At 42.6% G+C, this 22235-nt stretch overlaps 1 protein-coding gene across 3 annotated transcripts in view; it reads right to left on the bottom strand.

The window, feature by feature from the left end:
* The window catches only part of LOC112215165 (membrane-associated guanylate kinase, WW and PDZ domain-containing protein 1), a 64432-nt gene that overhangs the window by 37596 nt on the left and 4601 nt on the right, over positions 1–22235 (bottom strand). For all 3 annotated transcript variants that reach the window (XM_042299206.1, XM_042299207.1, XM_042299208.1), the window contains exons 5-10: positions 21107–21142; positions 19496–19553; positions 18945–19036; positions 17514–17636; positions 15824–16009; positions 14942–15568 (exon numbers count right to left, since the gene is read on the bottom strand). In XM_042299206.1, coding sequence (XP_042155140.1) covers positions 14942–15568; positions 15824–16009; positions 17514–17636; positions 18945–19036; positions 19496–19553; positions 21107–21142 — 1122 coding nt within the window. The remainder of the gene's footprint in view (positions 1–14941; positions 15569–15823; positions 16010–17513; positions 17637–18944; positions 19037–19495; positions 19554–21106; positions 21143–22235) is intronic.

Raw genomic sequence — 22235 nt, 5'->3', positions numbered from 1 at the left:
GGGTAGAAGGGTTTGATGGAGGAAAGGAGGAGAGGTAAGGGTGGGAGAGGATGAGATAAACAGTTTTCTGGTAATGTTTAGGGATGACTATGACATGGCACATCTCTAGTAATGATGAACAGTTATACCATCATAAACAGTTTTCTGGCAAAGTTTAGGGATAATTATGACATGGCACATCTCTAGTAATGCTGAACTGTTGTATCATCATAAACAGTTTTCTGGCAAAGTTTAGGGATAATTATGACATGGCACATCTCTAGTAATGCTGAACTGTTGTATCATCATAAACAGTTTTGTGGCAATGTTTAGGGATGACTATGACATGGCACATCTCTAGTAATGATGAACAGTTATACCATCATAAACAGTTTTCTGGCAATGTTTAGGGATAATTATGACATGGCACATCTCTAGTAATGCTGAACTGTTGTATCATCATAAACAGTTTTGTGGCAATGTTTAGGGATGACTATGACATGGCAGATCTCTAGTAATGCTGAAGTGTTCTATCATCATAAACACAAAGAACAGAATTCTGCAAATGTTTAGGGATGACTATGACATGGCAGATCTCTATTAATGCTGAAATGTTGTATTATGTTTAGGGATTATTATGACATGGCAGATCTGTAGTAACACTGAAGTGTTGTATCATCATAAACAGTTTCCTGGCAATATTTAGGGATAACTATGCATGGCACATATCTAATTATGCTGAACTGTTGTATCATCAAAAACAGTTTTCTGACAATGATTAGGGATTATTATGACATGGCAGATCTCTAGTAATACTGAAGTGTTGTACCATCATAAACAATTTACTGGTTATGTTTATGGACGACTATGACATAAGGGCACATCTCTAATAATGCTGAACTTTTGAATCATCAAAAACAGTTTTCTGGCAATTTTTAGGGATGACTGTGACATGGCACATCTCTAATAATGCTGAAGTTTTGTACCATCATAAACAGTTTTCTTGCAATGGGTAGGGATGACTATGACATCATGGCACATCTCTAATAATGCTGAAGGGTTGTATCATCAAACAGTTTTCTGGCAACGTTTAGGGATCACTTTGACATGGCAAATATATATTAATGATGAACTGTTGTATTATAAACAGTTTTCTGGCAATGGTTAGGGATGACTATGACATCATTGCACATCTCTAGTAATGCTGAAGTGTTGTAACATCATAAACAGTTTTCTGCAAATTTTTAGCGATGACTATGACATCATGGCACATCTCTAACAATGATGAAGTGTTGTACCATCATAAACAGTTTTCTGGCAATGTTTAGGGATAATTATGACATGGCACATCTCTAGTAATGCTGAACTGTTGTATCATCATAAACACATAGAACAGTTTCCTGGCAATGTTTAGGGATGACTATGACATGGCACATCTCTAATAATGCTGAAGTATTGTATCATCATAAACAGTTTTCCGGCAACTTTTAGGGATGACTATGATATGGCAGATCTCTAGTAATGCTGAAGTGTTGTATCATCATAAACAGTTTTCTGGCAATGTTTAGGGATGACTATGACATAATGGCACATCTCTAATAATGCTGAAGTGTTATATCATCATAAACTGTCACGCCCTGGTCGAAGTATTTTGTGTTTATCTTCATTTATTTGGTCAGGCCAGGGTGTGGCATGGGTTTTTGTATGTGGTGTGTATGTATTGGGATTGTAGCTTAGTGGGGTGTTCTAGTTAAGTCTATGACTGTCTGAAGTGGTTCTCAATCAGAGGCAGGTGTTTATCGTTGTCTCTGATTGGGAACCATATTTAGGCAGCCATATTCTTTGAGTGTTTCGTGGGTGATTGTCCTTAGTGTCCTTTGTTCCTGTCTCTGTGTTAGTTTACACTAGTATAGGCTGTTTTGGTTTTCGTTACGTTCTTTGTTTTGTAGTGTTTATAATTGATTCGTGTTTTACGCTTGTTTATTAAACATGGATCGAAATCTACACGCTGCATTTTGGTCCGACTCTCCTTCACCACAAGAGAACCGTTACATAAACAGTTTTCTGGCAATGCTTAGGTATGACTATGACATGGCACATCTCTAAAAATAATGAAGTGTTGTATCATCATGAACACATAGAACAGAATTCTGCAAATGTTTAGGCATGACTATGACATGGCACATCTCTAGTAATGCTGAAGTGTTGTATCATCAAACAGTTTTTTGGCAATGTTTAGGGATGACTATGACATGGCACATCTCTAGTAATGCTGAACTGCTGTATCATCATAAACAGTTTTTTGGTAATGTTTAGGGATGACTATGACATGGCACATCTCTAGTAATGCGGAACTGTTATACCATCAAACAGTTTTTTTGGCAATGTTTAGGCATGACTATGACATGCCACAACTCTAATAATGCTGAGGTGTTGTATCATCATAAACTGTTTTCTGGCAATGTTTAGGGATGACTATGACATGGCAAATATATATTAATGCTGAACTGTTGTATCATAAACAGTTTTCTGGCAATGGTTAGGGATGACTATGACATCATTGCACATCTCTAATAATGCTGAATTGTTGTATCATCATAAACAGTTTTTTGCAAATGTTTAGTGATGACTATGACATCATGGCACATCTCTAATAATGATGAAGTGTTGTACCATCATAAACAATTTTCTGGAAATGTTTAGGGATGACTATGACATGGCACATCTCTAGTAATGATGAAGTGTTGTATCATCATAAACTGTTTTCTGGCAATGTTTAGGGGTGACTGTGACATCATGTCACATCTCTAACAATTCTGAAGTATTGTATCATCATAAACACATAGAACAGGTGTCTGGCAATGTTTAGGGATGATTATGACATGGCACATCTCTAGTAATGCTGAACTGTTGTATCATCATAAACAGTTTTCTGGCACTGTTTATGGATAATTATGACATCATGGCACATTTCTAATAATGATGAAGTGTTTTATCATCGTAAACAGTTTCCTGGCTATGTTTAGGGATCATTATGACATAATGGCACATCTCTAATAATGCTGAAGTGTTGTATCATCATAAACAAATAGAAGCGTTTCCTGGCAATGTTTAGGGATGACTATGACATAATGACACATCTCCAAAAATGCTGAAGGGTTATATAATCATAAACAGTTTTCTGGCAATGTTTAGGGATGACTATGACATGGCACATCTCTAATAATGCTGAAGTGTTGTATTATGTTTAGGGATTATTATGACATGGCAGATCTCTAGTAATGCTGAAGTGTTGTGTCATCATAAACAGTTTTTTGGCAATGTTTAGGGATGACTATGACATGGCAGATCTCTCTAGTAATGCTGAAGTGTTGTATCATCATAAACAGTTTCCTGGCAATGTTTAGGGATGCTTATGACATGGCACATCTCTAATAATGCTTAAGTGTTGTATCATCATAAACAGTTTTCAGGTAATGTTTAGGAATGACTATGACATCATGGCACATCTCTAAAATTGCTAAAGTGTGTATTATCATAAACCCATAGAACAGTTTTCTGGCAATGTTTAGGGATGACTATGACATGGCACATCTCTAAAAATAATGAAGTGTTGTAATCATCATAAACAATTTACTGGTTATGTTTATGGATGACTATGACATAAGGGCACATCTCTAATAATGCTGAACTTTTGAATCATCAAAAACAGTTTTCTGGCAATTTTTAGGGATGACTGTGACATGGCACATCTCTAATAATGCTGAAGTTTTGTACCATCATAAACAGTTTTTTGGCAATGTTTAGGGATGACTATGACATGGCACATCTCTAGTAATGCTGAAGTGTTGTATCATCATAAACAGTTTTCTGGCAATGTTTAGGGATGACTATGACATCATGGCACATCTCTAATAATGCTGAAGTGTTGTATCATCATAAACAGTTTTCTGGCAATGTTTAGGGATGACTATGACATCATGGCACATCTCTAATAATGCTGAAGTGTTGTATCATCATAAACAGTTTTTTGGCAATGTTTAGGGATGACTATGACATGGCACACCTCTAGTAATGCTGAACTGTTATACAATCATAAACAGTTTTCTGGCAACGTTTAGGGATCATTTTGACATGGCAAATATATATTAATGATGAACTGTTGTATCATAAACAGTTTTCTGGCAATGGTTAGGGATGACTATGACATCATTGCACATCTCTAGTAATGCTGAAGTGTTGTAACATCATAAACAGTTTTCTGCAAATGTTTAGCGATGACTATGACATCATGGCACATCTCTAATAATGCTGATGTGTTGTATCATCATAAACAAATAGAAGCGTTTCCTGGCAATGTTTAGGGATGACTATGACATAATGACACATCTCCAAAAATGCTGAAGGGTTATATAATCATAAACAGTTTTCTGGCAATGTTTAGGGATGACTATGACATGGCAGATCTATATTAATGCTTAACTGTTGTATCATCATAAACAGTTTTCTGGCAATGTTTAGGGATGACTATGACATCATGGAACATCTCTAATAATGCTGAGGTGTTGTCTCATAAACAGTTTTCAGGTAATGTTTAGGGATGACTATGACATTATGGCACATCTATAAAAATGCTGAAGTGTTATATCATCATAAACACAGAACAGTTTTCTGGGAATGGCAAATAATAAATCTCTAATAATGCTAACGGCACAGTCGTTTTAATACAGACTTTCAGTATCCAAACCAGAGTCTTAACTCAAATGAGACAAAGTGATAGAGGATGCTAGATGGCTGTTGTCTGCCTACCTTCACAACTGCTGGTTGTGAAGGTATTGATTTGTCGTCATGATGTACATCTCTTGTGTTTCTTGTGACATTGTGCTTTCAGTCATCTCACTCACTCTCAGAACAGATTGATGACTCACAGATCAAATAACATCTCATTGTATTGGTCACATGCGTCGAATACAACATGTGTAGACTTTACAGCCCATTCCCAACAATGCATAGTTAAAAAGTAAGAAAATAGTTGCTAAATAAAAAAGGAAAGGCTATACACAAGCAGTACCAGTACCAAGTCAATGTGCAGGGGTAAAAATGACTAGGCAATCAGGATATATAATAAACAGAGTAACAGCAGCACATGTGAAAGTGTGTCTATGCATGAGTGTGGTGTGAATATTCATTTGTGTGAGTGTGCGTGTGTTTTGTCTGTATGAACGTACAGTTGAAGTCAGAAGTTTTACATACACCTTAGCAAAATACATTCAAACTCAGTTTTTTACAATTCCTGACATGAAATCATGTCAAAAGAATTCAATTTCTTAGGTCAGTTAGGATCACCACTTTATTTTAATAATATGAAATGTCAGAATAATAGTGGAGAGAATTATTTATTTATTTCATCATATTACCAGTGGGTCAGAAGTTAACATACACTCAATCAGTATTTGGTAGCTTTAAATTGTTTAACTTGGGTCAAATGTTTCGGTTAGCCTTCCACAAACTTCCCACAATAAGTTGGGTAAATTTTGGCCTTTTCCTCCTGACAGAGCTGGTGTAACTGAGTCAGATTTGTAGGCCTCCTTGCTTGCACACACTTTTTCAGTTCTGCCCACACATTTTCTATGGGATTGTGGTCAGGGCTTTGTGTCGGCCACTCCAATACCTTGACTTTGTTGTCCTTAAGCCATTTTGCCACAACTTTGGAAGTATGCTTGGGGTCATTGTTCATTTGGAAGAACCATTTGCAACCAAGCTTTAACTTCCTGACTAATGTCTTGAGAGGTTGCTTCAATATATCCACATCATTTTCCTACCTCATGATGCTATCTATTTTGTGAAGTGCACCAGTCCCATCTGCAGCAAAACACATGATGCTGCCACCCCTGTAATTCACAGTTGGGACGGTGTTCTTCGGCTTGCAAGCCTCCCCCTTTTAACCTCCAAACATAATGATGGTCATTTTGGCCAAACAGTTATATTTTTTTCTGAGGAAATTTCTCCCAAAAGTACTATCTTTGTCCCCATGTGCAGCTGTAAACCATAGTCTGGCATTTTTATGGAGGTTTTGGAGCAGTGGCTTCTTTCTTGGGACTCGTTTAACTGTGGATATAGATACATTTGTACCGGTTTCCTCCAGCATCTTCACAAGGTCCTTTGCTGTTGTTCTGGGATTGATTTGCACTTTTCGCACGAAGGTACATTCACCTCTAGGAGACAGAACGCGTCTTCTTCCTGAGCGGTATGACGGCTGCGTGGTCCCATGGTGTTTATACCTGCATACTATTGTTTGTACAGATGAATGTGGTACCGTCAGGCTTTTGGAGATTGTTCCCAAGGATGGACCAGACTTGTGGAGGTCTCCAATGTTTTTGGCTGATTTCTTTAGATTTTCTCATGATGTCAAGCAAAGACATACTGAGTTTGAAGGTAGGCCTTGAAATCCATCAACAAGTACACCTCCAATTGACGCAAATGATGTCAATTAGCCCATCAGAAGCTACTAAACCCATGACATCATTTTCTGGAATTTTCCAAGCTGTTTAAAGGCACAGTCAACTTAGTGTATGTAAACTTCTGACCCACTGGAATTGTGATGCAGTGCACTCGAAGTTAAATAATCTGTCTGTACACAGTTGTTGGAAAAATGACTTGTGTCAAGCACAAAGTAGATGTCCTAACCGACTTGCCAAAACTATAGTGTCTTAACAAGAAATTGGTGGAGAGGTTGAAAAACAAGTTTTAATGACTCCAACCTGTGTACGTAAACTTCCGACTTCAACTGTATATAGTGTGTGTGTGTTGGAGTGTCACTGTAGTATATGTGAGTGTTTGGGTAGAGTTTAGTGAGTGTACATAGAGCCATTGCAAGGGAGTCAGTGCAAAAACAATTAAGATAATTAAATAAACAAATAAATAATAAAGGGGGCCAATGTAGATAATCAAAAGGCTACCCAGACTAACTGTTCAGCAGTCTTTAGGCTTGGGGGTAGAAGCTGTTCAGATGCCTTTTGGTCCCAGACGTGGCACTCCGGTACCGCTTGCTGGGCAGTAGCAGAGAGGACAGTCGGAACACCGCAGTGTAGCTCCCTGAGCTATTGCTTCTGGGCCGGGTCGAGGTCCTCATTGCTCGGGACCACCACTGGTCCCGTTGGCGTCCTGGGTCCCGACCATAACACGACCAAGGCTGTCCTCTCATACCACTTCTTCAACAGGTGCACGTGGTAAATCTGTTGAGGTTTCCGTCTTCCCGGCTGCCGTACGCGATAATTGACAGCCATCTTCTTGACCACCTCATATGGTCTGTGACATGTTGCCAGGAACTTACTTTCGGCCGCGGGGATCAAGAAGAACACCCTGTCTCCCACCTGGAATTCTCGGGGCTGGGCTCCCCGATTGTAGACCTGGGCTTGGGCACGTTGGGCCTTCTCCATATGTTCCCTCACAACGGGCCATATGGCTGTCATCCGCTCCCTCATCGTCTTCATGTGCTCTACCACGCTGCATAATGGGGTCGGTTGGGTTTCCCACACCTCCTTTGCGAGGTCCAGTAGGCCGCGTGGCCTCCTCCATAGTGGAGCTTGAACGGGGAAAATCCAATGGAGGATTGGGGTATTTCTCAGATTGAGAAAATCAGGTGGGGCAGTAGCTGGTCCCAGTTCTTCCCATCCTGCTTGACGACCTTCTGCGGCATTTGGTTGAGCGTTTTACTAAAGCGCTCGATGAGCCCATCCGTCTGCGGGTGAAAAACGAAGGTCTGGATCTGCAGTTGATTTAGAGTGCACCTAACAGGAGCTGACATAGCTCATGGCGTGACCTGCCTCGCCGCCGGGGCTCGCTGATGGCATCAACTCCTCTCGAGCCAGGCAATTCCAGGCAATGTGCCCCCGGGCGCCGCACTCATAACACCTCCTTTGGTCTCCATCTACCTGGGGTTCTCGGGGACAGTCGGCCTTACCCCAGCCATTTCTCCACGGGTTTGCGGTCCTTTGGCCCTGCCGACTGTTGGTTCGGGGTACACCGCGGGGCTGTCCTCTCACTCAGCAGGGCCTGCGTGTTATGATGCGTCGTCACTTCTTCCAGGAGGCCCTCCAAGGTTTGGGGCGCGCATAGACTCGCTGCCCTCTTCATGTCGTAGGGTGGCGCTTGTAAGAAACGATCCAGGACCACTTTGTCGAGGACGGAGAGGGTGGACACGTCGGTTAGGAGCCATGCCCTGGTGACGCACAGTAGGTCGCTGATCTGTGTTCGGGGGAAGGCGTCGGCTACGAACCTCCAGTCAAGGAACAGTTGAGCTCGATGGGCCAGGCTGTACCTGTAGCGGCTGAGTATCTCCCGTCTGAGTCCGTCGTAAATAGCCGCCTGTTCGTCGTTCAGGTCTCAATGCGCCTTTTGGGCATTCCCCGAGAGGAACGGTGCCAGCAGACTGGCCCACTTCGGCCTTGGCCATCCTTCCCGTAGAGCTGTCCGTTCAAACGTACAGAGGTAGGTCTCGACGTCATCGTCTTCCGTCAGTTTGAGTAAAAACTGGTTGGGATATGAATCAGGAGACGCTCCTCCTTGCAGTTTCCTGATTTCCTCAACAAGGCAGACGTTTTGTAATTGCTGTACCTCCAGCGTTCGTTCCTGAACCGCCTGTTGTGCTTGTTGGGTCCGGACGAGCTATCAACTCGTCCATGCTGATGCTGAGTAAACGTCAACCCTGATCTGACCACATCATCAGATTGCTAGCATTCTCCACCACTTGTGGCAGACCAGGAGGTTGGGTCAAGACGTTTACACAGATCAGACATGGACAGAGTATGATTAGCTCGGTTTCAAGGGTGTTAATTAAATAATAAATCAAAAGAAAAGGATAGGTCTCCCCCATGAGACCCTCTCCGGGATACCGTCTTCTGGGCTATGGGTCTTGCTGTATCCTGTCGGGCACACAAACTCAAACTCCCTCGTCTTAGCTCGGGCACCGTCTCCAACCACATGGAAGTCACCTTTCATCCCCCAGTCCTCACCTGTGTGCTGCCCTTCTGGCAGCTTTATGGGGCTTGTAGAGCAGGTGAGAAATCAGCCCTTGATTACTCACCAACTCCCCAATCAGCCCCAATTAGTCCTGGGCGGAGAGCCCGCCGAGACCTGACACGTCCAGCAGATGGAGCCATCGCCTCGTAATGTATACTCCGTTTGTCACCAGGCCTTGACGAGTCTCCCCCTGGTGGCTGACCTGCTGTACGCCACAATATATACAGTAGCAAGAAAAAGTATGTGAACCCTTTGGGAAAACCTGGATTCCAGCATAAATTGGTCATAAAATTAGATCTGATCTTCATCTAGGTCAAAACAATAGATGAACCGTTTGCTTAAACTAACAATACACAACAACAGAAAATACACAAAAAAATATAAAAACATGTCTTACTGAACACCATGTAAACATTCACAGTGCAGGGTGGAAAAAGTGTGTGTATGCTAACCCTTTGATTTAATAACTGGTTGACCCTCCTTTGGCAAATAGAACCTCAACCAAACATTTTCTGTAGTTACGGATCAGACCCGTACAACGGTCAGGAGGAATGGACCATTCCACTTTATAAAACTTTTTCAGTTCAGCAATAGTCTTGGGATGTCCGGTGTGAAATGCTCTCTTGAGGTCATGCCACAGCATCTCAATCAAGTTGAGGGTCAGGACTCGGCCTGGGCCACTCCAGAAGGTGTATTTTCTTCCGTTGAAGCCATTCTGTTGTTGATTTACTTCTGTGTTTTGGGTCGTTGTCCTGTTGCATCACCCAATTGAGCTTCAATTGGCGGACAGATAGCCTAACATTCTCCTGCAAAATGTCTTGATAAAAACTTGGGAATTCATTTTTCCGTCGATGATAGCAAACTGTCCAGGCTCTGAGGCAGCAAAGCAGCCCAAACCATGATGCTCCCTCCACGGAACTTTACAGTTGGGATGAGGTTTTGATGTTGTTGTGCTGTGCCTTTTTTTCTCCACACATAGTGCTGTGTGTTCCTTCCAAACAACTCAACTGTAGTTTCATCTGTCCACAGAATATTTTGCCAGTAGCGCTGTGGAACATCCAGGTTCACTTTTGCAAACTTCAGATGTGCAGCAATGTTTTTTTGGACAGCAGTGGCTTCTTCCGTGGTGTCCTCCCATGAACATCATTCTTGTTTAGTGTTTTACGTATAGTAGACTTATCAACAGAGATGTTAGCATGTTCCAGAGATTTCTATAAGTCTTCAGCTGACACTCTAGGATTTTTCTTTAGTTCATTGAGCATTCTGCGCTGTGGTCTTGCAGCCATCTTTGCAGAACGGCACTCCTAGGGAGAGTAGCAACAGTGCTGAACTTTCTCCATTTATAGACAATTTGTCTTACCATGGACTGATGAACATCAAGGCATTTAGAGATCATTTTGTAACCCTTTCCAGTTATATGCAAGTTAACAATTCTTAATCTTAGGTCTTCTGAGATCTCTTTTGTTCGAGGCATGATTCACATAAGGTAATGCTTCTTGTGAATAGCAAACTCAAATTGTGAGTGTTTTTTATAGGGCAAGGCAGCTCTAGCCAACCTCTCCAATCTCGTCTCATTGATTGGACTCCAGGTTAGCGGACTCCTGACAATGCAGTGTATTAGGCTGCTGTGCCACTCAGGAGGCCAAACTCAGTCATCATTTGCTGTTTTCTAAGGCTTTCTCCAAAAAAACGTCCCAATTAAATGTTGACTAAAAAGTAGGCCTACGTGGCAGAATGATATCATGATGATTTGTATCACGGGGCATTGTTTTGCAAACTCTGCTACAACATGTAGCCTACACTGTAAATTGTACAGTACAAAAACACTGCTACCCAAACACAATGGTCTCTTGCTAGGTGTGCAATTGAGTTAAAGGGCAACTACAACCTCCAATTTTTACTGTTCCCCGAAAACAAAAGTGGTCTCCTGATGTTGTTTAAGCATTGTTGTGGACTTAAAACATCCAATTTTTTCCCCTTAGAAAATAAAGTGCGATTTTGATAGTGAAAACCTAAACAAATTAGGAAAACTCAGAAACCGGGAATTGTTTTACCAAAAGATAAAACTGATTTTATACAACTTTTACAACTTTAGTGACTGTTCAAAATTGCTAACAATAACACTTTTTTATTGATTGTGCAAAAGTAAAACATTTTCCTCCAAACAATCAATGTAAAGATGGTATTGTCAAGTTCAAATGTAATTATTTGTGTATGAAGGGTAGGTTGTTATAGGGTACTTGCTCAGCCCGCAAATTAAAGATAACATAATTCACTTTCCCAGTCCAGTATTCTTTTTATTCAGGCCAGTATCTTTCAGTTGGCAATGTCCCAGTGTGCCACTGGCAAATTTACCTGAATGTCAAGCCCAGCAAAGCCTTGCTAATTTTAAATATGTCTAGTCATTATTAGCTGGGTTCTGACACATTGTGTGACCAATTAATGTGCTGGTGCAATCAAGTGAAAAAGTTGGAAGCATCAGTGCCACCAGTGGAAAAAGTTAGTCTTGAACCCTGAGTAAACAAGCCAAATTTTGGACCCTGCCATTGAGCCCTGTTGAGTCTCCTCCTCCGCCCTTTCTCTCGTCTCCTTATCCGCCTTCTCCTCACTCTCCTCTCTAAAACACATACACCTTGTACATTCCCCATCTTTGACTCCTCCCTCTTATTCTCTTTCCTGACTAGCCTGTCCTCCTCCTTCCCCCCCCTCTGATCCTCTAAATGTGTTGTTTGTTGTGGTTTATGAGGCATTATGGCTCCTAATCACCAGAAAGGTCACCGCATCCTCCTCCTCTGACAGCCAGCCAGACAGCTGCAGCTCCCTCCTCACCGACAACATCAATCTGCTGCTCTGCTGACCTGCTCACAGCCTCAAAGACAATCCAATCCTCCATAACAAAGTTAACACAAGCCCACAGTTTCTCAGTATCTCATCAGCAGGAATCTGACCCAGGACCTGACATGGGTCTAGTGTAATGGTCACCTGCCTTCTATGCTAAGGGAGAGGCCAATAATGATGCGGACATTTAACACAATACAGCACTGTCATTTCAGCCCAGGCACACAAGGTCAACTCATTAGAAATCATAATGGATGCTGCCTGCATATCCCCACCCTCAGCTAGTAGGGATCTAGGGCAGGGTTAGCAATTACACCAACTATGGGGGCTTAACCCACATAAGTGTCTTTTTACAAACTGTATGGGTGGTGGTTGTCATTAACAGTTTGTCTCTTGCTCTAGCCTCACAAAAAACTTGGCAAATTATTTTAACACGGTAGGGTAAGAATGCTGTTGAGTAAGGTTTTAGTGTACAGTGGTGGCCAAAGGTTTTGAGAATGACACAAATATTAATTTTCACAATTCTGCTGCCTCAGTTTGTAATATGATGACAATTTGCATATACTCCAGAATGTTGTGAAGAGTGATCAGATGAATTGCAATTAATTGCAAAGTCCCTCTTTGCCATGCAAATTAACTGAATCCCCCAAAAACATTTTCACTGCATTTCAGCCCTGCCACAAAAGGACCAGCTGACATCGTGTCAGTAACTCTCTCGTTAACACAGGTGTGAGTTTTGACGAGGACAAGGCTGGAGATCACTCTGTAATGCTGATTGAGTTCAAATAACAGACTGGAATTTTCAAAAGGAGGGTGGTGCTTGGAATCATTGTTCTTCCTCTGTCAATCATGGTTACCTGCAAGGAAACACGTGCCGTCATCATTGCTTTGCACAAAAAGGGCTTCACAAGCAAGGATATTGCTGCCAGTAAGATTTTACCTAAATTAACCATTTATCAGAGCTTCAAGAACTTCAAGGAGAGCGGTTCAATTGTTGTGAAGAAGGCTTCAGGGCGTCCAAGAAAGTCCAGCAAGCGCCAGGACCATCTCCTAAAGTTGTTTCAGCTGGGGATCGGGGCACCACCAGTACAGAGCTTGCTCAGGAATGGCAGCAGGCAGGTGTGAGTGCATCTGCACACACAGTGAGGCGAAGACTTCTGGAGGATCGCCTGGTGTCAAGAAGGGCAGCAAAGAAGCAACATCTCTCCAGGAAAAACATCAGGGACAGACTGATATTCTGCAAAATGTACAGTGATTGGACTGCTGAGGACTGGGGTAAAGTCATTTTCTCTGATGAATCCCCTTTCCGATTGTTTGGGGCATCCGGAAAAAAGCTTGTCCAGAAAAGACAAGGTGAGCGCTACCATCAGTCCTGTGTCATGCCAACAGTAAAGCATCCTGAGACCATTCATGTGTGGGGTTGCTTCTCAGCCAAGGGAGTGGGCTCACTCACAATTTTGCCTAAGAACACAGCCATGAATAAAGAATGATACCAAACACATCCCCGAGAGCAACTTCTCCCAACCATCCAGAAACAGTTTGGTGACGAACAATGCCGTTTCCAGCATGATGGAGCACCTTGCCATAAGGAAAAAGTGATAACTAAGTGGCGGGGAACAAATATCGATATTTTGGGTCCATGGCCAGGAAACTCCCCAGGCCTTAATCCCATTGAGAACTTGTGGTCAATCCTCAAGAGGCGGGTGGACAAACAAAAACCCATAAATTCTGACAAACTCCAAGCATTGATTATGCAAGATTGGGCTCCATCAATCAGGATGTGGCCCAGAAGTTAATTGACAGCATGCCAGGTACATGCCAGGCTTCTTGAAAAAGAAGGGTCAACACTGCAAATATTGACTCTTTGCATCACCTTCATGTAATTGTCAATAAAAGCCTTTGACACGTATGAAATGCTTGTAATTATACTTCAGTATTCCATAGTGACATCTGACAAAATATCTAAAGACACTGAAGCAGCAAACTTTGTGAAAATTAATATTTGTGTCATTCTCAAAACTTTTGGCCAGGACTGTATAGATGCACCTATAGGTTCAACTTCATTCCTCTACCAACGTTTTTGAGCAGGCCTATTATGTTTAATCTCCAGTGGTTATTCATGTGTGGAAAGATGGTCTGGGTTGTAGTGACAGAGGAAGGTCAATCATAGACATTAATGATGTGTGAAAACAGCTCTTCTGCTGCTAATGGCCTCGACTAGCTCGGCCTCCCATTCACTTATTCCTCTAATCAGAATCAATGGCTGTTCTCTCTTCTATGTATCGCTTTACCTATCCCTTCCTCTCCTTTCAGCCCACCTTACCCTGTGTTCCAATCTTTATCTCTTTTCCACTTTCTTTCTCTCTCTCCCATGGTAATTGAAAAACAAGACACTTTCATCAGAGTAAGACAGCGTCTTTGGCTGAGCCCTCTCACCGTTAACACACCCAATAATACTCTAAGCAACGCAAACACAGAGCCAGAGATGAAGACAGACAGAGAGATGGTGAGAAAGATTGTGTAAGAGAGATATAAAGTGAGAAAGAATATAGGAAAGACAGTGAGATAAAAAAAAGTTTGAGAGCTAGAGACCAGTGAAAAATAATAATTGAAATAGATAGAAAAAGACGAGAGAGAGAAAGGCAGGAGGGCCTATTTCACAGATTGACCTGACAGAACACACGGAGACTAGCGCTGTCTCAGCGGAGTCACTTCCCATCCATATTCAAGACAGATAAGAGTCCCTGACCTAACGCTCTCATCTTCTCTTCTTCTCTGTCTCTTCGTCCATCCTGCCCCTGCTCTCCACTCTACCACCCAATCCTGCTCTCACTCATCTGATCACCTACTCTCTTCAGCTCTCACTCCTTCTCAAAGTTACACCCACTCCCTCCTTCATTCACCCACTTACTCACTCTTTCCCTTCATCTTAGCTATTCATGCTGCTAGCCAGACACTATGCCTTTTCTGGTGACACACCGCCATCCTTCCCGCTCCCTTCTGGGCGGTTGACATATCAGCATGACCAGACACATCTTGATCCCATCCCTCCATCCCTTTACTCCTTTGCCTCCCTCCTGACCATGATCAGTGGACTACGTACCTCTCTGCACCAGCATGGTGACCTCGCTCCCTCTGGGACACTTGCTGAGCAGGTCCACCACCTGATTGTGGCTCATGTTCTGGACATTCCTCTTGTTCACCTCCATCAGAATGTCTGACTCCTTCAGGCCCCTGCAGCGGGGGTAATCCACGATCTGCTTCACCCTCTGACCCCCTCCCGTCAGGCTGTCAGCAATGGTGAACCCAAAGCCCTTATCGCCTTTCTCCATGTGCACTGTGATCAGCTCTGGCTGCCCAGCGATGGATGATGCCAGGGTGACCACGTCGCTGGAGGAGTAGCCGTGAGAGCCGTTGGACACCACCTCTGCCGAGGGACTGTGGGCCCGCGGCTCCCTCATCCCGTTAACAGGCCCTCCGGTCTGACTGCCGTGGCTGGACGGAGAGTCGTAGCTCTCCTGGCCATTGACGATGATGGGCTCCTTGTCCAGGATGGCCACGGAGGTCACCAGGCTGGTGTTGGGGTCGTCAGGGTCAAATGGCAGGGGGTAGCCACGGCACAGGGCCAGGTCCACCATGGAGCCGATCGGGATGGACTGGAAAATCTTCACCACCTGGGCGTGGGTGTAGCCCAGAACGATGGTGTCGTTCACACTCACTATCACGTCACCTACAGGGGGGGAGGGAGGGAGACGGAGAGGACAGTTAGTAACACAGTAACAGGATTACAAGCACATTAGTATCACAGTAAGTAATACAATTAATGTACTATGTAGGGTGCAAGTAACGTGACATACTGTACGGCCCCTATATGTTTAACTCTTAGCTTACACAATCACTTCAACCACCATAGGAATGGGGCAAATGCTTCCTATATAAATGGTGCAAAACAGTGCCCTCGGTGGGCTGAAGCGGTGTACTGCACCTGTCTCCATCTTCCCATCCACAGCAGCAGGACCATCCAGGACTAAACTCTTGATCTGCAGGAACTCATCCGGCTCATCGCCCCCAACTACGGTGAAGCCGAATCCGCGGCGGCTCTTCTTCAGTTTGGTGTTGATGAAAGTTCCCTTCAGCTCTGCTGGGTTCCGTGTGAAGAATGGCTTCCCTCCTATAGAACACAGGGAAAGGAACATTATCTGGAACATATCTACATATCTCTGTCTGACTGTCTGCCTGTATGGGTCAGTTAGTCATGTATTACTTCACATTATTTGTCTACCTATGCCTTCAGAAAACATTTATACGCCTTGACTTATTCCACATTTTGTTGTGTTACAGCCTCAAGGGGTTTGAACACTTTCTGAAGGCACTGTATGTCTGTCTGTCTATCCACCAACCTTAGCATCCATATACTGTATTTATTAAAATGATCACCATTTCATTAATCAGTGAAAACAGTAAAATGGTTGCCAGGAGAGAATGCTAATATACATTTCCTAGTGATCCATCAATAACGAATGAGTCATAGCTAGTTGAAATACATAGAGCTTTCATTATGGTTAAAGAACGTGTGGGCTGATAGACAGGTTAATGACATTATATGGTAACCCTTGATCATGAGGGTCGCCTGGTCTGTCACTGGTCATGCATGTGTGGGCACTGGAACTGTACATTAAGGGTATATACTGTATGATTGCTAGTCAGATGTCCGTAGTAGACAAGATCCTGGTATTGAACGTGTGTGTTGCACGTGTCGTGGCGGAATCAGAATTATTTAGGTAACATTTATAAATAATATGTTTTATTTATTTTATTGCATGCTTATGTGAGATATGTCATTAGAATGTCTATTTTTGGATAATACTGTTGGCTGGTTGCAGTTATCTGTTCTCTGTCAGGTTTCAGTTACTTGGGCCGCAGAGAGGGGAGAGGTCAAGCTTGTTTTCATATGTAAACATATATTTTAAACCATTTTAAGGGATGATTGAGGGGGAACCAATTATCTCTTGGCTCCACAATGTCTGTGTGCCAGTCACTGTGTCTCTGTGATCTTGTCCAGGAGGGATGTATTTGATATATGCCTGTTGATGAGGTTTTGTTTTATGGTCCTGAGAGCGAGATAAGAACATAGTTTAGGAGACAAAGCTGAATGATAATTTATAGCCAATGCTGTCTGGCTATGTGTGTCTTTGCTATAAAGGATATCAGTTGCAATGTGTAAGGACTCTCAGAGAATTCATTTATAGACACTGAATTGATCTGAGAGTCACAGGGTTGTGATGGAGCTCATATAATTAAAGATGGACTTTATGATAACTCTGACTTGTGTGTGGTTTGCTCTCATGATTTGGTAAATACAGGAAATTTCCACTACACACGGTATACTGAAACTTTGTTACTTTTTCGATACTAGAACTGTTACTTTCGGTACTTCTATCAAATGTGTCTCATCATCTACTGATGGAGAGATGATCAAGTCTGTCTATCAGAGCAGCCCATGTCCCCTTACAGCACGAGCGCACCGTGTCTGCTCCACTTACTCATTGCTACACTCTTAGAAAAAAAGGTGATATCTAGAACCTAAAAAGGCTCTTCGGCTGTCCCCATAAGAAAACTCTTTAAAGAACCCTTTTTGGTTCCAGGTAGAATCCTTTAGGTGTAAACCCACTCACGTTTGGCCCCTCCCGGAGCAGGGGGCAGCGGGGGCGGGACCTGCGGGTCGCGGTACGTCTCTAGGTGGTTATTGGCATAGTTGGCCAGGGGAGCACCAGCTGAGGAGTGCTCCTCTATCCACTCTGTACAGAGAGAGAGGCACAGAGGGACTGTGAAATCACACACACACACACACACACACACACACACACACACACACACACGCACACGCACACCCACGATACATACAATTACAAACATAGGTACACACACACACACACATAAGCTCACATTCATGCATTTTCTCACTCAAACTTGCTCTACACAGTTAGTACATATACAATATACACCCAAAATCATTGACAGACTAACAAATTATTCACAATAACTGGCAAGTAGACGTTTTTTCTAACCTAGTAAATTATACAATGAGAGAGACATGTATTTGTAAGATGTTTTAACATTACATGCCGTTTCATCATAACATTGTGTCTCAGTGGTCCCAACACTTAGCAAGCATGATATCAGCAGCAGTTAGGGTTAGGGTTAAGCATGATATAACTAGCTGTTTGGGTTAGGAATAAGCATGATATAAGCAGCAGTTAGGGTTAAGCATGATATAACTAGCTTTTTGGGTTAGGAATAAGCAGGATATCAGCATTTGTTAGGGTTAAGCAGGATATCAGCATTTGTTAGGGTTAAGCATGATATCAGCATTTGTTAGGGTTAAGCATGATATCAGCAGCAGTTAGGGTTAAGCATGATATCAGCAGCAGTTAGGGTTAAGCATGATATCAGCAGCAGTTAGGTTAGGGATAAGCATGATATCAGCAGCAGTTAGGGTTAAGCATGATATCAGCAGCAGTTAGGGTTAAGCATGATATCAGTAGCAGTTAGGGTTAAGCATGATATCAGCAGTAGTTAGGGTTAAGCATGATATCAGCAGCAGTTAGGGCTAAGCATGATATCAGAAGCAGTTAGGGTTAGAGATAAGCATGATATCAGCAGCAGTTTGCACATACAGTAGATGGCAGCATCGACAGCTCCAAGCCTCTGAAGACAAATAAGCAAATGCTACAGTACATGCCTTGAAAAGATGATAATGATGCTTTAATGATCTTTAAACAAACTAATAAGTACCCAAACACAGACTGGACAGGACAACAGGGATGGGGTCAGTTCCACGTCAAATACAGGATAATTCATTGAAATTCCAATTCTGAGGAACGGAAATGTGACACACATTTTTAATGGCAACTTTTCAATATGAACTGGGATTTCAATTCACTTCCTGGAATGATTGAATTCAAATGGAATAGACCCCAACCCTGCAGGACAAGACATGGGACAAGACGTGACGAGACACAGACAAGACGAGACAGAGAGACATGAAGAAAGAAAGAAATGGTGCCTTGCCAGGGCAGGAAACGAACCTCGAATGTACCGCTCACCTTCAGGAGGCTGCGGCTGCTGCTGCTCCAGCTGCATCCTGCGCCTAGCCTCCACTATGGGGTTCTCATACTGGGTCTTCCTGTTGATGTGACTGGAGAGAGGGGGGAGAAGAGAGAGAGCGAGACAGAGAGAGAAAGAAAGAGATTCATTGTCACCATGATAAATGGCCGTACACAGTGTTTGACATCCTCTGGCTCACAGCCTCTTAAATCCCTCCACCTCAGTGATAACCGCATAAAACACACTGGACACAAAATGGAGTCCAGTTTCAGTTAAATCTACATAGATTCAAACCCGTTATAAAACATTGAATTTATAACAGGTCTGACAGCCAGAATGTGTGGTCAGAAAGTCAGAATGTGTGGTCAAATCGGAGAGAGGAAAACGCTAGTCCAGCTGAAATGACGCAGTTTACAGAAAACTATATGAATATGCTGGCGCATAACAATCAATCCAATTGATTCAGTCTTATTCATTATTGTGGGATAAATGAGGAATGTGAAAAGAGCTAGCTATGAACCGTTAGGTGTCAGTGAGGTGTTCAACTTACTCTACGTAGTACACCCCATACACTGGGTCATCTATCTTCTCCCATCCTGCAGGCAGCTCTGAAACAGTAGGAGCAGCCATGTTACATCACTGTAATGATACATTCACTACAGATGCTGGTGTTGTAAGAGTGGTCAGAATAGAGTATGGTGGTGTGATGATTCTCAAATGAGCTCAGTGGTCAGATGAGTATTTATAAGGGGTAGCGTTCTCGTTCAGGAGGTTCTTCCGAGGGTGACGCTGTCCTGTTTTTCTTATTCAAGGTCTCTCAGGTGAATATACTGTATGTTTACCTGACCTGACTTTTGCTTTATTATTCATACTTTTTCATTTTTCTCTGTATCATCGGTGGGCCATGGTGCAGGCATGTAATAATGGAGTCAAACGACTCGCTCTACCTCGTTGAGCAAGGCACACACAGGCTATATACACAGCCAGCTGTCAGGGGAGTCTCTGAACTAAATTACAGACTGCAGAGATTGACTGCTGCCTCCTCCTCGATGGACTATTCATACGTTCAGGTCTAGCCCACTCACAATGGCTCCAGATGGGTCGTTTTTATGTTTGTCTTTAGGACAGAACCAGGTTGTTTTCTATACATGGAGTCAACTGCTACAAACAGTTGATAGATGTACACAACTGCATGCCTCACGCAGGTTTGACTGAGAGGGCCTACTCCAGTCTCCTTTTTAGCTCAGTTATCATCTGTTTTACTTCACAAAAGGCACATCTCAATAGGTTGTCCAGCCAGCCCAGGTATCCTCATGACACGGCACAAGAAGGGGGCGTTCCTCTTTTGTTCCCTATTGATCCTCTATTGTTCCTAGAGCAATAGTGAGGCCAATAACATCACAAATCCCCATCAGACCAACTCCTTGAAGTTTACAGTCTAAAAAACATATTGTTTTACCTTTTAGTGTGTGTACTTTACTGTATTGATACTTGGGATATCGCTTTTCAACAGTAAAAGTAAAACAAATTGCTGTAAGTCTCTTTAAACTAACACACTCCTATTAAAGTGATAGCATCTCATTTTCCTCAACACTGTATTTGATTTCGTACAAAGACATTAGCGCCGTGTGTTAGCGTGGGCTGCTGCCAACTCCCATAAACACTTTTGGAGCGGGCTGGATTTCACAATCGATAATCAGACTGCCTGCTTCTGATGTACCAGAAATAATAGGAGCCCATAGGCCCGACTCAGAGCCCTGAAAGAGTCAGAGATTTCATTCCCTTTCAAGAGCATGTCTGTTTCTGCCAAATAGTCTACAAAGTGGCCTGTGAATCAGCAGTGCTATTTTCCAGTCTGTGGAGCTGCTCAAAGTACATAGATGAACCTGAGTTGTCCAACCAAACACATTCCTAATGTGTTCTGTTGCGTTAACGGAAATCCCTCCTGTCACTCACTCAGTAGTTCAAAGCAAGCAGTACATCACATTTGAGCTAAAATCTAAGATGATTGTGAAAATCTAAAATGATTCTAGTATACACAAGGACAGATTTTGACAGCCAATAGCAAACGCAATGACATAAACAACGAGAGAGAGAGAGAGAGAGAGAGAGAGAGAGAGAGAGAGAGAGAAAGAGAGAGAGAGCAAATAAAGGTGCATACCTAGTTCATTGTCTGGTTCCTCAGTATGTACCCCTTCTTCTCCAAGGTGATGAGATGGAATGACGAAGAAAGGGATGGAATGACAAAGAAAGGGATGGAATGAGGAAGAAAGGGATGGAATGAGGAAGAAAGGGATGGAATGAGGAAGAAAGGGATGGAATGACAAAGAAAGGGGAGGAATGAGGAAGAAAGGGATGGAATGAGGAAGAAAGGGATGGAATGACAAAGAAAGGGATGGAATGAGGAAGAAAGGGATGGAATGACAAAGAAAGGGGAGGAATGAGGAAGAAAGGGATGGAATGAGGAAGAAAGGGGAGGAATGAGGAAGAAAGGGATGGAATGAGGAAGAAAGGGATGGAATGACAAAGAAAGGGATGGAATGAGGAAGAAAGGGATGGAATGAGGAAGAAAGGGATGGTATGACAAAGAAAGGGGAGGAATGAGGAAGAAAGGGATGGGATGAGGAAGAAAGGGATGGAATGAGGAAGAAAGGGAAATAAAGAGACGGAGTAAAGTAATATTACAGAGAAAGACAAGTAGGTAGAGAAATAGATATCTTTAAGTCACAAATGAGTATTTACAAAAAAATTGATGTGCCATAATCCATCATATCAGTGACATATTGAAACTAAGATATGATAGATGACAGCAAAATAGCCACATGGTGGTGCAATTTCTGATATTGTTCCTGTGTTCTCAAGATTCACACGCCGACATCTTATCATTACTTGTTTGTTCTTAAACAAAATGTATGTCACATTCTTACATAGGTATTTGTTTAACTACAATTTAACAGTGGAGTAACAAACAAATCTTTAAACAAGCTATTAGACAATTCCTTAGATGGAAAGCCAATCTCAAAGTAATGACAGGACCAGTGAAAACTGCCTGCCACTTTAGAGATTCAAATCACTTTATTGGCCAATTGTACAGGTCCAACCCAAATCTCACTACCCCTCAGAAAGGGGTTGGGACCTAAAAAACACAAATGAGTTACCTCTGGTTTGTTCAGCCAGACACACCGGTAGGATTGTCAAACTTTTGCCTGCCAACAGTACTTAGCATCTCTGAACAGAGTGTCGGCAGTCAGTCTATTTTGTGTTCACACAGCAAATACCTTTAAGTTGTC

Source organism: Oncorhynchus tshawytscha, linkage group LG16 (assembly GCF_018296145.1).
Source record: "Oncorhynchus tshawytscha isolate Ot180627B linkage group LG16, Otsh_v2.0, whole genome shotgun sequence".
In the NCBI taxonomy this organism is placed as follows: Eukaryota; Metazoa; Chordata; class Actinopteri; order Salmoniformes; family Salmonidae; genus Oncorhynchus; species Oncorhynchus tshawytscha.
The sequence above is the reverse complement of the archived record's forward strand: the minus strand, read 5'-3'. Positions and strand labels throughout refer to the sequence as shown.